At 45.3% G+C, this 15,636-nt stretch overlaps 1 protein-coding gene across 1 annotated transcript in view; it reads left to right on the top strand.

Moving 5' to 3' along the window:
• The window catches only part of LOC126416457 (vacuolar protein sorting-associated protein 54), a 151,990-nt gene that overhangs the window by 20,409 nt on the left and 115,945 nt on the right, over positions 1–15,636 (top strand). The window contains exon 2 of the mRNA XM_050084190.1: positions 42–345. Coding sequence (XP_049940147.1) covers positions 42–345 — 304 coding nt within the window. The remainder of the gene's footprint in view (positions 1–41; positions 346–15,636) is intronic.

Below are 15,636 nucleotides of genomic sequence, written 5' to 3'. Positions count from 1 at the left end.
CCTTCATTATCTTTTATATTATGAAACTATTATGTTGCCAGACATCTGCGAGAACATCACTGTACGAAAGAGGGAGGGTCCTTTGTATGCCATTACGGTCTGAATGGTGTGTGTCCATCACTTCCTGTGGAAGGTGTGAGTGATCAAGACTATGAGGAGCATGTTCTGCGCCATCACGTGCAGCAGCCACGATCTGCGAGGCACCAAGCAATGCTGGGGCGGCACAGCAAACTGCTACTGCTGCAGCAGCAACAACAGAATGCTGAACACTCGCAGCCGTGGACTGTGTACTCAGCATCTCAGAACCTGCCTGCAGTTCTCAATGACCCTAGCCGTGGGAAGCAAGTATGTATATTTCCTATGTAGAAGATAAGAAGCAATAACTGTACATTTCGAACAAGAAGTTGTTGAATGGGACCAGATATTACATTAAGGATGGCCTCTTGTACCAAATGTAGTTTCTGTAAGCAACTTTAAAAATACTAGTGTACAGGTGTCACCAACTTGTGAATACTCTATATGATGAGGCCCTTCTTTTAGAGATATGCATAAAGGAAAAACACACAAAAGCAAAAGTTAGGCTCCTAGGATTGATTAGTCAGACAGATTGTATTAGGGAAAATGTGATTCTACTGTCAGTTATGTGGAAACAGGCAGTTATGTAGAGCAAAATAGCTCTTAGGGAAAGAGAGAGAAAAAAGGAAAACTGTTTTGTAGTATTTTGCATTTCAGATAGAAAAATGTGGAGGAAATTGCAGGAATGATAGAAAGAAAGAGGAAGCTATACAAGAGAATGCTGTTTAGGCTAGGAGTAAGAAACACTTGAGAATAAAAAGCAAGTTCAGTACATTGTGGCGAGATAATATTAAGTAGTAGAAGCAATTAAAATACATTTTTTTCCCTTGTATGTGACTGTTATCTATTAAAATGCACTCACAGAATTGGCTGCTCTTGTGTTGCATGCCGAAGTTGGCAATTTGTTGGCGTTGATTGTTGCCAGTTGGGTTATAGTATATTGTAGCTACTGAAAAGCACTGAATCTAATGATTTCTTTGGGCAGAAGATAAGGATTGATTAATTTGGTTTTGATATGCAGAGTAACAGAATAATGTTTACTGATCTGGTTGTTATGAATTTCAAGGTTGGTTACTGATTTTCATATTTATTTGGTGAATGAAAGAAAATTAGATTGGTGACATACTTAGCTTTAATGTAGCCTGAGACGTAGGTTAGATTGAAATGTAACTATTTGATTGTGAGTTGGCGAAGCAAAGTGATGTGAATGGAAGAAAATTTGGTAAGCTGACTGTCTGACCTGTAGCATAACCCGAGGCCTAGATTAGGTAGTAATGTGACAGTTTGCTTGTAACTTGACAAAGCCAACAAATCTGCCGGCCACTGTGGCCGAGCGGTTCTAGGCGCTTCAGTCTGGAACCACGCAAGTGCTACGGTTGGAGGTTCGAATCCTGCCTCGGGCATGGATGTGTGTGATGTTCTTAGGTTAGTTAGGTTTAAGTAGTTTTACGTTATAGGACGTTATAGGGGACTGATGACCTCGGTTGTTAAGTCCCATAGTGCTCAGAGCGGTTTGAATTTTAATGTAACAAAATACCAGCTAACTTTATTTACTACCCATAGAAAATTATGAACAAACCTATACTTTTCCAATGGTCTTCTGGGATTTTTGAAAGTAGATAAAGAAGTAGAGTGTAAAATGAAGGGAAGAAAACAATTTACTGTTGATTTCATGTTGGAAATTGCAGTCACAGTGCCAGAAACATGGATATCACCTACTTGAATAAGGTACTCTTTCTCTCACAACTTCTATCCCCCCCCCTTTCCACAGACATGCCGTGAAAGAAACAGCTGAATGCAAGGATAAATAAATAAAAATGGAAAATGGCCACAGAAAATCATTCAGTGGCCATTTACAGGGTGATTATAATTAAAGTTAAACTTTCAAACCCCTGTAGAAATAACACCACTGGTCGAATGACATCAAATTGCAATGGAATATTATCAGAGAACGGGGAAAACGTATGACAGAACAACAATTAATAGTTACAGAATGTAGCAAGAGATGGCATTCTAAGCATCATAATTTAATAGTGGTCGCCTACAAATGACAAATGAATTTTACAACAATGCCTAAGGTGTACCTTTGATGTTAAACAAACTGTACTACTCAGTATGCATGGGTGTAAAGGTGTGATACTATTAGCTATGTAAGCCCATCCACCACGGCAAGGTCATAGCGCCTCGGATGGGAAAAATCGGTTTTTAATTGTCCTGAGGCCAAAAACTGCATAAAAAGCATCAGTCAAAATCAAATCAGATTATTAATTTCTGTGTGACTGGCACAGAACATGTACAATGTGCTATCCACTGTTTTCTGCAACAAGTTGAAATTGAGAAACAGTACATTCCACAGCTTATTGAAGTGTTTCCGGTGTCATGTTCAGAATGTGTTGCGCAATGCGTGCTTTCAGTGCAGCTAAGTTTGCAGTTGGAACACTGAACAGCATCTTTCAGATAGCCCCACAGCCAGAAGTCACAAGAATTAAGATCAGGTTATAGGGATGTCCAGGCTGTAGGGAAATGCCGGCTGAGAATTCTAGCATTTCCGGAATGGTGCTTCAGCAGCTGCTTAACTGGATTTGCAATGTGCTGAGGTGCACCATCTCGCATAAAAATAATCCCATCCACGCTGTTGGAGAGCTGGAATGATGTGGTTGCGCAAAAGACTTAGCATTTACTAGTGACAGTACAGGTAACAGGACCGGAAGCACCTGTAGCTTCGAAAAAATATGGCGCCATGATAAATGATGCTGTAAACCTCCACCACACAGAGACCTTTTCAGGGTGAAGTGGTACTGGTTTATTTGCGTGTGGATTTTCCGCTACCCATATTTGACGAGTGTTTGTATTGACATATCCTGTCAGATGGAAGTGGGCTTCATCTGTCCACAAAATCTTCCACGGCCAATCATTGTCCACTTCCATGTGAGCAAGAAATTCTAAACCAAAGGTCTCTCTTGCTGGCAGGTTAACAGGAAGCAACTCTTGCACCTGGGTAATTTTGAATGGATAGCAGAGAAGGATGTTTCGTAGGATTTTACACACCGAACTCACAGGTGTGTCCAGTGTTCGGGCAATTCTCTGTGCACAACACATTGCACACTACCACTTGTCTCCCCCTGCATTGCTGTGGCCACCGCTTCCACTGACGTCAAATCAATTCGTTTCCTCCCTCTACCAGGTTGCACACCAAAAGAACCTGTCTTTCCAAATTTCTGAATCATTTTCTCCAGAGCCATGGCAGTCATCAGACCAGTGCCTTTTCTTTCAAACCCTTCAGTGTCCATAACTTCTGCAGAGTGACGTGTGCACAGTCATCATTCTTGTAATACAGTTTTGCAAGCAGAGCATGATCCTGCATTGAGACAGTTCATTGTGAACGTCGCAGACACAAAAGGAGGAAAAGCCGTGTACCCGGCATTTTTATACTAACTTCAATGGTTCGTGCACATGGCGGGTGTTTTCATTTACGTATTCTGACACCTACAGCGCCATCTATTGATCAATTTTCACACTATTTTTTTTCTTCTACATTAGGTTTTCCTCCCTTCTCCGATAATATTCTGTTGCAATTTGACGTCATTCTGACCAGTGGTGTTATTTCTACAACATTTCGAAAGTTAAACTTTAATTATAATCATCCTATATATGATACAGCATGGTGTGAAAAACATTTATGGCCAAATCCCATAGTGCTGTGTAACCAATATGTAACACAGGTAACTGCAATTGTGAATGCTGTTAACTGAAAATAGGAGTTACTCTCTTTTGTGGTCACTGTGTGTGACTTCTGTGGAGTATGCTTACTATTTGGGCATGAAAATCTATGGTAAAAAAGGACTGGCCATTAAATGGAAATGGCACTCCCACAGCATCCATAAAAGTTACCCCTTTGGAAAATCAAGTGATTGCAAACCATAAAGTCCAGATTGTGCTTTGGACTGCTAGAAAGATAATACCTGTTAAAGTAACTGACCTTTGTAAACAGTTAAGAAAATGAAAACTATGGAGTTTAAAAAATTTCCTCCAAAAAATATCATGAAGGAACACTTTAAAAGTTCAGAAATGACAACTATCTTGATCACTATCGTAGTTTGAAAAAGTAATTTTATGTGTAGTCCTCTTTGACTCTGTATGCTGCCAGTATTACTGTTTACACTACGTGCTGCTGCCAGTGGGGTAAATAACTCTAGTATTAGTTATAAGAGAAAATGATTCTGCAGTCCAGCTTAGAGTTGATTCTCACTACTTCTACCCAACTTCACGTCCCACAGATAGTATGCACCAAGGCAATAAAGGTGCAACTTAATTTTTTAGGTAAAGCAAACTACATGTTTTATTAGTAGCACTGCTGTAGAATGTTTGCTCTTTTAGAAATGAGACTTTAACTAATGTCGTGATGTATGAGTATCCAATAAAATTTAATTTGTGTGTCCATACTTTGTAAGCTGCTATGAGGAATTGTGATGAATTACAATCGTTAGGACCCTAACCATAGAAAGAGTGTTTAGGGAAATAGTTTCCAGAACCCCCCTGCGGGTCTGGGGGTAAGAATAGGCCCGCGGTATTCCTGCCTGTCGTATGAGGCGAATAAAAGGAGTCTCAAAAGTTTCGGCCTTATCTGATGGTCCCCTCTCGGGTTTGAACTCCATCTTTCTAAATTCTTCCGAAGAGCGAGCCAATTGGGGAAGGGCGCCTTACATGGTGCACCTTATCCGTTGTGTGTTGAGACCTTTAGCCGGCTTTCTCGTTGTTGCAATTCCGCCCCGCTCATTTTCCATCTCTTGGGCGAGAATACGTCCCTGGTTGCAGTTACCACGCTGCACTGTGCAGTGTTGCTCTTTGCTGTGACGACGACCTTGGACATTTTTGCACCTAAGATCCAGCACGGTAGCCATTCCGTTGTGGTGGAGCCGCCATGTACCCTGTTGGTTTTAGTCCCCTGACAACACAGGGATCGCTCTGCTGATGCCTGCGCTGTTAACTCCCCACATATACCAAGGAGTAGATGCCTATCTCCCTGGGGCATCGGGACTCCCGGCAGTGGCCATCCTGCGAGGTGGCCCTTGCTGAGGCTGGGTGGCAGCCATGGGGAGGCCCTTGGTCGGAGTGGGTGGCATCAGGGTGGATGACCCGCAATGAAGCATGGTACATCATCTCTCGCTTGTGGTCAGCCGCCAGCAGTCTCTAAGCGTTCTCGGGCTCAATTTAACGCTCATAAATACGATCCGAAAACGTTCCCCTCCCTGGCCACACCGTGCGAGGAGCTTTAAGTCTCAAAATGGCAGTGACAGTTATTCGCCCCGTTTCCTAGTTTGTACGAGATCTGATGGGGAGTCTTTCATGCCCACAAAGCCTCAGTTCTTTGTAGAGCATTTAGAGGACAAGTTTGGGGAGGTGGAGGGCTTGTCCAAAATGCGCTCTGGGTCAGTTCTGATAAAAACGGCATCCTCTGCCCAGCCACGCAGGTTACTTGCTTGTGACAAGTTGGGGGATGTTAACGTTACCGTCACACCACATAAGAGTTTAAATATGGTCCAGGGTATTATTTTCCATAAGAACCTACTTTTGCAGTCTGATGATGAGCTGCGCGCCACCTTAGAGCGTTGAGGTATTCATTTCGTCCGGCATGTTCATCGGGGTCCGAGGGACAATCAGGTTGCTACCAGTGCCTTCATCTTGGCCTTCGAGGGTGATACATTACCGGAGAAGGTCAAGGTAATGGTCTACCATTGTGAAGTCAAGCCCTATATCCCTCCCCCGATGCGGTGCTTTAAGTGCTGGAAGTTCGGCCACATGTCGTCCTGCTGTACTTCCAGCCTCACATGTTGAGATTGCGGATGTCCATCACATCCCAATACTCCATGTGCCTCGCCTCCCATCTGTGTCAACTGTGGAGAGCCTCATTCACTTTGCTCACCAGACTGCAGGATCTTACAGAAAGAGGGCAAAATCATGGAATATAAGACCGTGGACCGACTGACCTATCCTGAGGCTAAGAGGAAATATCAGCGCCTCCATCCTGTGCAAATGACTTCCTCCTATGCCGCTCCAACGACAACTGTGTTAGACCCATCAGTTACGCAACTTTCAGTCGGCTTGCCGAACCGTACAACACATGCCCCCTTGCCTGTAGGGAGCACTATACCCCCTGTTGCTCCTACGCCACCTACCTCGGGAGCAACTCCCCCCCCCCCCCCCTCCCACCCCACACATCGGGGACATCCATCCCCGCTTCTAAGCCGGAGAAGCGTCCAACTTCTTCGGCTTCTCACACTCGCAAGGCGTCCCTTGGGTGCCTCCCTTCCCAGATTTCCACAAGCGGGAAGGCTGACGCCCGACAGTGGCATAAGTGCCCACAACCAGCTGGTCGTAGGGCTTCACAAGCCTCCTCCATCCCAGAGACTGAATCGGTGAAGCCCTCACAGCCAGTGAAACCCAAGGAGCAGTGTGAGAAATCCAAGAAGAAGAGCTCTAAGCCCAAGGAACTCGGTGGCACCCACCCCACCACAACCTTCCAGCTCTGCGTCTGAGGACGAGGTGGAGATTCTGGCGTCTGCTGAGGACCTCGATCTCGCCAGTCCCTCGGACACAATTGATAGCACTTGCACAGGTGCTCAGTCGGAGGCAGCAGGTGACTCAGCGGCGTAATCTGCCCCCCCCCCCCCCCAGTCCCTTCACACCTTTCTCAGCCGTGGACAATATCATCCTCCAGTGGAACTGCAGCAGTTTCTTCCACCATCTTGCTGAGCTCCGACAACTTCTCAGCCTTCACCCTTTCCTCTGCATTGCTCTTCAATATAGCCCTCCGCGGTTATCGGGGTTATTATAGGAACCGGGCAGCTTATGAAAGTGTATCTGGTGGTGTCTGCATCTACGTCCTTCACTCCCTTCACAGCGAGTCTGTCCCTCTACAAACACCTTTAGAGGCTGTCGCTGTTCGGGTGTGGACGCCGCAGGCTGTTACTATCTGCAGTCTTTATCTTCCACCGGATGGTGATGTCCCACAGCATGTCCTGGCTGCACTGATAGCCCAATTTCCGCCACTTTTCCTGTTACTGGGCGACTTCAATGCCCATAACCCTCTGTGGGGTGGGTCAGTGACAACAGGTCGAGGCGCAACCATTGAGCATGTATTGACACAGCTCGACCTTTCCCTTTTAAATGATGGTGCCTCCACACATTTCAGTGTGGCTCATGGCACGTACTCAGCCATCAACCTTTCGATCTGCAGCCCTAGCCTCTTACTGCCTGTCCAATGGAGTGTGCATGACGACCTGTGTGGTAGTGACCACTTTCCGATCTTTCTGTCACTGCCACAGCGTCACTCTTCTGGGCATCCTTGCAGATGGGCTATGAATAAGGCTGACTGGGACTTGTTCTCCTCCATGGTCACTATTGCGCCTCTTTCTAATGAAGCCATTGATGTGGTGGTTCACTCGGTTAGCACCGGCATCGTCACTGCCGCAGAATCTGCCATTCCCTGTTCTTCTGGGTCCCCTCGGCGGAGGACTGTGCCTTGGTGGTCACCTGAGATCGCCGAGGCGATTAAAGATCACCGATGGGCGTTCCAGCATCACAAGCGACATCCCTCAATAGAACACCTCATAGCCTTTAAACGGCTGTGTGCGCAGGCCTGCCTCCTTATTCGCCAATGCAAGCAGGAGTGCTGGGAACTGCATGTCTCCACCATTGGCCTCCATATCTCTCCATCGCAGGTTTGGGCAAAGATTAGGCGCCTCTGTGGCTATCGGACCCCTGTCAGCGTCCCTGCGCTCTCACTGAATGGAGCAGTTTGTACCGACTCAGACATAATTGCAAACCACTTGGCAGAGCATTTTGCTCTGAGTTCCGCTTCTGTGAATTACCCACTGGCCTTCCGCTCCATTAAAGAGCGATGTCCCATTCACTGAGTGGGAATTCCACAGTGCCCTAGCCGCTTGCCCTGATACAGCTCCCGGGCCAGATCGCATCCACTGTCAGATGCTGAAACACCTCTCAGTGGACTGCCAGCGCCACCTCCTCGACCTTTACAACCGTATCTGGGTCGAGGGTGAGTATCCGTCGCAATGACGGGAAAGCATTGTTATCCCCGTTTTGAAACCTGGCAAGAACCCATTGGAGGTGAACAGCTACTGCCCCATTAGCCTCACCAACGTTCTTTGCAAGTTCCTCGAACGCATGGTGAGGCGGCAGTTGAGTTGGGTACTCAAGTCTCGGGGCCTTCTGGCTCCGTCTCAGGGTGGGTTCCGTAAAGGCCGCTCTGCCGCCGACAATCTGGTGAGCCTGGAGTCAGCCATCCGTACGGCCTTTGCCCGCCGTCAGCACCTCGTAGCTGTCTTTTTTGACATGTGGAAGGCGTACGATACAACATGGCGCCATCACATCCTCTCTATGCTTTATGGTTGGGGTCTTTGGGGTCCACTGCCGATTTTACTACAAAATTTTCTGTCACATCGTACCTTCTGCGTGCGAGTCATGGCCTCCTGTAGTTCCTCCCAAGTTCAGGAGAACGGGGTACCACAGGGATCTGTCCTAAGTGTCTGCCTGTTTTTAATTGCAATTAACGGGCTCGCTGCGGCAGTGGGAAAATCTGTCTCAGCTTCCTTGTATGCTGACGACTTCTGCCTCTACTATAGCTCCATTGGCATTGCAGCTGCTGAACGTCAGCTGCAGGGTGCTATCCGCCAGGAGCAGTCTTGGGCTGTAGCACATGGCTTCCAGTTTTCGGCTGCCAAAACCTGCGTTATGCATTTCTGCCGGCGACGAACAGTTCACCCTGAGCCGCGGCTTTATCTTTCCGGCGAACTTCTTGCTGTGGTGGAGACACATTGGTTTTTGGGTGTGGTTTTTGATGCCCAGTTGATTTGGCTCCCACATACTCGGCAGCTTAAACAGATGTGTTGGCGGCATCTTAATGCTCTGCGATGGTTGAGCCACACCAGCTGGGGCGCTGACCGATCTACCCTCTTATAGCTCTAGCAGACGTTAATCCAGTCCCGTCTGGATTATGGGAGCCTGGCTTATGGTTCAGCATCCCATTCTGAGTTGCGGGTGCTGAACCCAATCCTTCACAGCGAGATACGACTTGCTACTAGTGTTTTTCGGACCAGCCCTGTGAACATCTTACTTGTTTAGGCAGGTGTCCCTCCACTGCAGTTACGGCGCCAACGTTTACTGGCCGCTTATGCTGCACATGTTTGCAGCTAGCCCGGGGATCCTAATTATCGTCTCCTGTTCCCTGAGTCAGTCGTCCATCTCCCAGAACGTCGGCCCCGGTCGGGTTGTACGATCACGGTCCACGTCAGAGAGCTTCTCTCAGGGCTTGAGGTTTTCCCTCTTCCACCTCCTTTCCGGGCCCCTCTGCATACACCCACGCGGTGCGTGCCCCACCTTTGCCTTCAGCTCGAATTGGCACAGGGCCCGAAGGACTCAGTCCCTCCGGTGACCTTCCGCCGCCGTTTTCTTTCCATCCTTGCCACGTATCAGGGCTCTGGCATTATTTACACTGACGGTTCGATGGTTGCTGGTCGTGTCAGTTATGCTCTGACTCTAGGGGACCATTACGAACCATATTCTTTGCCGGCTGGCTGCAGTGTTTTCACTGCTGAGCTGGTCGCCATCTCTCGTGCCCTAGAGTATATCCGCTCCTGCTCAGGTGAGTCCTTCGTTATCTGTAGCGACTCCCTGAGTGGTTTACGAGCTATCAACCAGTGTTTCCCTCACTCTCGCCTGGTGATGGCTGTCCAGGAGTCCCTCTTGCCCGTTGCGGCCACTCTGTGGTCTTTGTGTGGACCTCAGGCCATGTTGGGATACCCGGCAATGAACATGTTGACCGCGTGGCCAAACAGGCCACCAGTAAACCATCTCTGGACATTGGCCTCCCGGAGACTGATTTGCGAGTGATCTTACGCCGCAAAGTTTTAGAACTTTGGGACACTGAATGGCGCAACCTGACCACCCCAAACAAACTCCGTCCTGTCAAGAAGACGATGAATGTGTGGCGGTCATCCATGCGAGCCACTCGCAGGGACTCAGTTGTCCTTTGTCGGCTGCGCATTGGCCACACCCGCTTGACACACAGCCATTTACTGCGCCATGAGGACCCGCCTCTATGTCGCTGCGGGTCAGCTTTGACAGTGGTCTACATTTTGTTGGCCTGTCCCCTTTTAACTGTGCTCAGGCATACGTTTGCACTGCCTGATAAGCTCTCTGCCCTTTTAAAAGATGACACTGCCATGACAGGCTTAGTTTTGCGTTTTATTCGGGCAGGGGGCTTTTATCACTTGATCTAAGTGTTTGTCCTTTTTGGATTGATTCTGGCCCTTGGCCTACGATTTCAGTCTGAGTTTTTAGTGTGTTTCTCGGTGGTTGGCTTTTCCTTTTTTGTCTCTATGGTCAGCCAACCACTGTCACACACTGTGTGATTTTAATTCCTTTTGTCTGGTCTCTAAGTCTTTCTTGTCCTGTGTTGTCTGCCATCTTTTCCATTGTTCAGTTTTATTCTGTGTGGGTGTTTGAAATTTTGGAAAAAGGGACCGATGACCGTAGCAGTCTGGTCCCTTCAGTTCCACAAACCAACCAACCAGTTTCCAGAATGAATTTTCACTCAGGAGCTGCTGATGCATTAATGTGAAACTTACTGGGACTTGAACTTTAAAATTTTGCTTTTTGGGGTCAAATGTTCCAAGTTTGAGTCCCAGTCTGGCACAAAATTATAGTTTGTCAGGACATTATAAATACTCAGTTGTTAATGCATCATTCAGATGGAAAAAGTTGGATATTAGTCCCGGCTCATTTTAACATATTGTAATTGTTTTTATGTATCTCCAGATGTGTAATAGACAGGTAACATACACACATTTACTTCTTGATACGGGAACTTTGTACACGTGATGACTGTGTACCAATACTGTATTCCATTTCTTTGTAAATTTATTTTCTGTAAGCAATGCAAACTATATTTTACCTGCCTGTCAGTACACTTTTTACACAACAGTTTGTGTTGTGATTGTATTTAAGCTTCCGTGTGATTTATCTCCATCCTTTCCTAACTCAATAATATGTACATGCACATATGAAATTGCATCACTGCACAGTTTCACAGTGTGTCTTTCAAATTGATTTGCTGTGGGATACGTGCAGCTCAGTTATTGTTTTCACTGAATACTACTTGCCATGTTCTCTTATTTTTAGGACTATTTCACTTATGCTTTCTGTTCGTAACATTAATAAAGAGGCCAGATCTTGAAATTAAAATAAAGTAATAATAGTTGTCAACAGTGTCATCATCAGCTATTTGATGTCCATTGCCAGATAAATGCCTCAGCTGAACTTCTCATTGTATTACGCCCTACATTTATACACATCTGTGTTTCTCCAGAGTGTTTTCTAATGTTATCTATCTACTGTCCATTAGTTTATAGTCTTGGTATTTTCTTAGCTTTTGAAATCCAAACAAGAACTACTTCTTTTGTCCATCAATCATCCAGAATTTCCTTCGTTCCTCTGCCTTCATATAGACTCTTTCATGTACAGTCCAGCAAAAGAGGGGGGAAAAAAAAGAACTGTTTTCACAGAAAATGGCAAAGTCCCACATCAGAAATTCTCAGTGTGTACAACTACATCACAAATTGTGGCTACACTTCCGTCACATTTGTGTCCATGTTATGGCTATATGGGCAACAGATTATCATACTAGCAATGCATACTATACACAACAATGGAAATGAATACCAATTAAACAGTATTCATTTAAGTATAGGGTGTCAATGGCAATTCCAAAATCGTAGTGATTTGATTGGCAGCACTAGATGCTCTCCGAAGGTGGTGCTATATTTCTGTACTTGTGTAATCATGGTTGAAACACAGTGTTCCAGTATTAATGGCACTCTGAATGAAAACTTTTTCCTGCTGTTTTGATTGAAACTGCCATTTTTGATATGTTCCAGTGTACAAAATACAAGTTGGTTCATGCAAAGAAGAGCAGCCATATACTGTTAAAAATGTTATTTATTTGCACAAATAACACCACTACCGAGAAATGAAACTTCCTGGCAGATTAAAACTGTGTGCCCGACCGAGACTCGAACTCGGGACCTTTGCCTTTCGCGGGCAAGTGCTCTACCAACTGAGCTACCGAAGCATGACTCACGCCCGGTACTCACAGCTTTACTTCTGCCAGTACCTCGTCTCCTACCTTCCAAACTTTACAGAAGCTCTCCTGCGAAACATGCAGAACTAGCACTCCTGAAAGAAAGGATATTGCGGAGACATGGCTTAGCCACAGCCTGGGGCTAAGCCATGTCTCCGCAATATCCTTTCTTTCAGGAGTGCTAGTTCTGCATGTTTCGCAGGAGAGCTTCTGTAAAGTTTGGAAGGTAGGAGACGAGGTACTGGCAGAAGTAAAGCTGTGAGTACCGGGCGTGAGTCATGCTTCGGTAGCTCAGTTGGTAGAGCACTTGCCCGCGAAAGGCAAAGGTCCCGAGTTCGAGTCTCGGTCGGGCACACAGTTTTAATCTGCCAGGAAGTTTCATATCAGCGCACACTCCGCTGCAGAGTGAAAATCTCATTCTGGAAACACCACTACCGGTTTTGAATGGACAGGTTAATTTTCGGGTGGCTGTTCATGTTTATATTCATTTGTTGTAGTTTACATTAGCTGATGGGAAATAAACAGCCAACAACCAATGAAAACAGCACTAAATGGAATATGAATGTCAACAGCCGTCTGAAGATGAGCACATTGGTTCGAAACAGCTGTCAGCACTATTTGTGTAAATAAATAGCATCATTATCAGTGATTGGTTGCTGTTTTGTTCTTTGTAAGAATCGGCTTGTAAAAACTTTCCTATTAGTTTCCTGGTATGGCACTTAGAATGCTCTTAATAAAGTATTTATTTTCTAATTTGTCTCATGTTTTGGAGTGATGCACTAAGCAGCATAATTCTTTGGTCTCAGAATGCCATATCAGTTTTCTGAATAAAAATCAGTTATGATCAAGCAGACACACACTTTTTTTGTCCTGACAAATGTCAGGTTTTGTACTTAACGATGTTAACCAATTCCACTTTTCAATTATTAAGTTCTTTGCCACAAATTAAACCAGCAGTTATGTTGTTCGTGTTGTGATCTTCAGTCTAGATGCAGCTCTCCATGCTACTCTATCCTGTGCAAGCTTCTTCATCTCTGAGTAACTACTGCAACCTACATCCTTCTGAATCTGTTTAGTGTATTCATGCCTTGGTCTCCCTCTACAATTTTTACCCTCCACACTTGTCCTCTAATACTAAATTGGTGATCCCTTGATGCCTCAGAACGTGTCCTACCAACCGATCCCTTCTTCAAGTCAAGTTGTGCCGCAAATTCCTCTTCTCCCCAATTCTACTCAGTACCTCCTCATCTGTTGCATAGTCTACCCACCTAATCTTCAGAATTCTTCTGTAGCAACCAATAATGATACATACTCAAATACAACACCAAGCTCAACAGCAATCCTTTTGCCCTTTTGTTTGGGAACTCTAAAATTCATGGTGACTCTGTTTCAAATACAATCAGGTCCAAATTAAGTTTCCAAAGAGGAAGTTTTGTCTGTGTGTGTAAAACTATTCGCCGAAGGTGGCCAGTTAACCCATTTCATGCCACTGCTTTATCCAACTCTGGGTGCAGTGAGGTCAGATGCCACATCTGGCTGCGACATCATATGCACACTGATCAAGTGCCAGTGCTATCTCTCTTGGCTTGTGAAAGCTCAGATGTCCTGATGGTAAACGAAAGTTTGTCATATACTCATCTGAGAAACTGTGCATTATTATGTTCAAGATATCTTGGTTATATTTGTGTTATGCTTGCAACACATCAAATAGTACGGTGCCAAAAAAATTCTATAGTAATGCAGACACTAATTACTTTAGTGGAATTCCAGAACCTCAAACACTACCATGGAGCATCCACATAACTAAAAGGATTTGCTCTTATTGGTATATTCTAGGCAGAAGAAGACGAGCACTTCAAACAGATAACAGTAAATGTTATAAATTTATGTAAAACAATATGTGGGAATTACACTGAGATAGCAAAAGCTATGAGGTAGCAAAGTGCAGATATACAGATGGCGGTAGTACCATGTTCACAAGGTATAAAAGGGCAGTGCATTGATGGAGCTGTCACATACACTCAAGTGATTCATGTGGAAAGGTGCCCGACATGATTATGGCGACACAATACGGATTAAGAGACTTTGAATGCGGAATGGTAGTTGGAGCTAGATGTATGGGACATTCCGTTTCAAAAATTGTTAGGGAATTCAATATTTCAAGGTCCATAGTGTCCAGAGAACACCAAATATTGGGCATTACCTCCCACAATGAGCAACACAGTAGCAGACGGTCTTCACTTAGTGACCAAGAGCAGCAGCATTTGCATAGAGTTGTCAATGCAAACCGACGAGCAACACTGCGTGAAATAACCACAAACATCAATTTGGGATGTACAGCGAATGTATCCCATCAATTTGGGATGTACAGCGAATGTATCCATTAGGACAGTGCGGCGTAATTTGGCGTTAATGGACTTCGGCAGCTGATGACTGATGCGAGTGGCTCTGCTAACAGCATGTCATTGCCTGCAGCACCTTTCCTGGGCTCATGACCATATTGGTGGGACCCTAGGTGGCTTGAAAACTGTGGCCTGTTCAGATGAGTCCCGGTTTCATTTGGTAAGAACTGATGATAGGGTTTGAGTGTGGCCCAGACCCCATGAAGCCACGGACACAAGTAATCGGTAAGGCACTGTGCAAACTGGTGGTGTCTGTGTAATGGTGTGGCTAGTCCTCTGATCCAGCTGAAGTGATCATTGATTGGAAATGGCTATGTTTGGCTTCTTGGAGATCATTTGCAGCCATCCATGGACTACATGTTCCCAAACAGTGATGGAAGTTTTTTGGATTTTAATGCTCTATGTTACCGGGCCACAATTTTTCATGATTTATTCGAAGAACATTCTGTGTAATTCAAGCAAATGATTTGGCCACCCAGATCACCTGACATGAATCCCATCGAACATTTATAGGACATAATCGAAAGGTCAGTTAGTGCATGAAATCCTGCACCAGCAACACTTTTTTGACATTATCAACAGCTATAGAGACAAAAAGTGTCAATATTTCTGCCGGGGACTTCCAACGAATTCTTGAGTTCATACAAAAACTGTTACATGTGGTGCAGCCACTGTCACCAGTGTTTGTTGCGTTATCATTGGCATTTACTGTACACAGTTGCAGGTACCAGAGCTTATAAAGACACACAAACAGTTTCTACCATACATTAGTCATCGTTGCAAGTTCCAAACCAGTCTGGTCTGTTCTACGGTCCGTTCATTTGTGTGCGTGTCTCCTAGTACCTCCCACTTGTGGATATCTCCGTTGCTTGATCAACTGTCAGTGTTTGATGGCTTTTGCCTTGCAAGTGCAGTTGCGCTACCTCAGTTCAAAACAGGTTGTAAGCACTGATTGTGATTCATACACAGTGATTGTGAACTTATCATTTCAGATATGCCAAT

The sequence above is a fragment of the Schistocerca serialis genome, chromosome 8 (genome assembly GCF_023864345.2).
Source record: "Schistocerca serialis cubense isolate TAMUIC-IGC-003099 chromosome 8, iqSchSeri2.2, whole genome shotgun sequence".
NCBI classification, from domain to species: domain Eukaryota; kingdom Metazoa; phylum Arthropoda; class Insecta; order Orthoptera; family Acrididae; genus Schistocerca; species Schistocerca serialis.
Note: the sequence above shows the minus strand (reverse complement) of the source record. Positions and strands in the feature narration are given on the sequence as shown.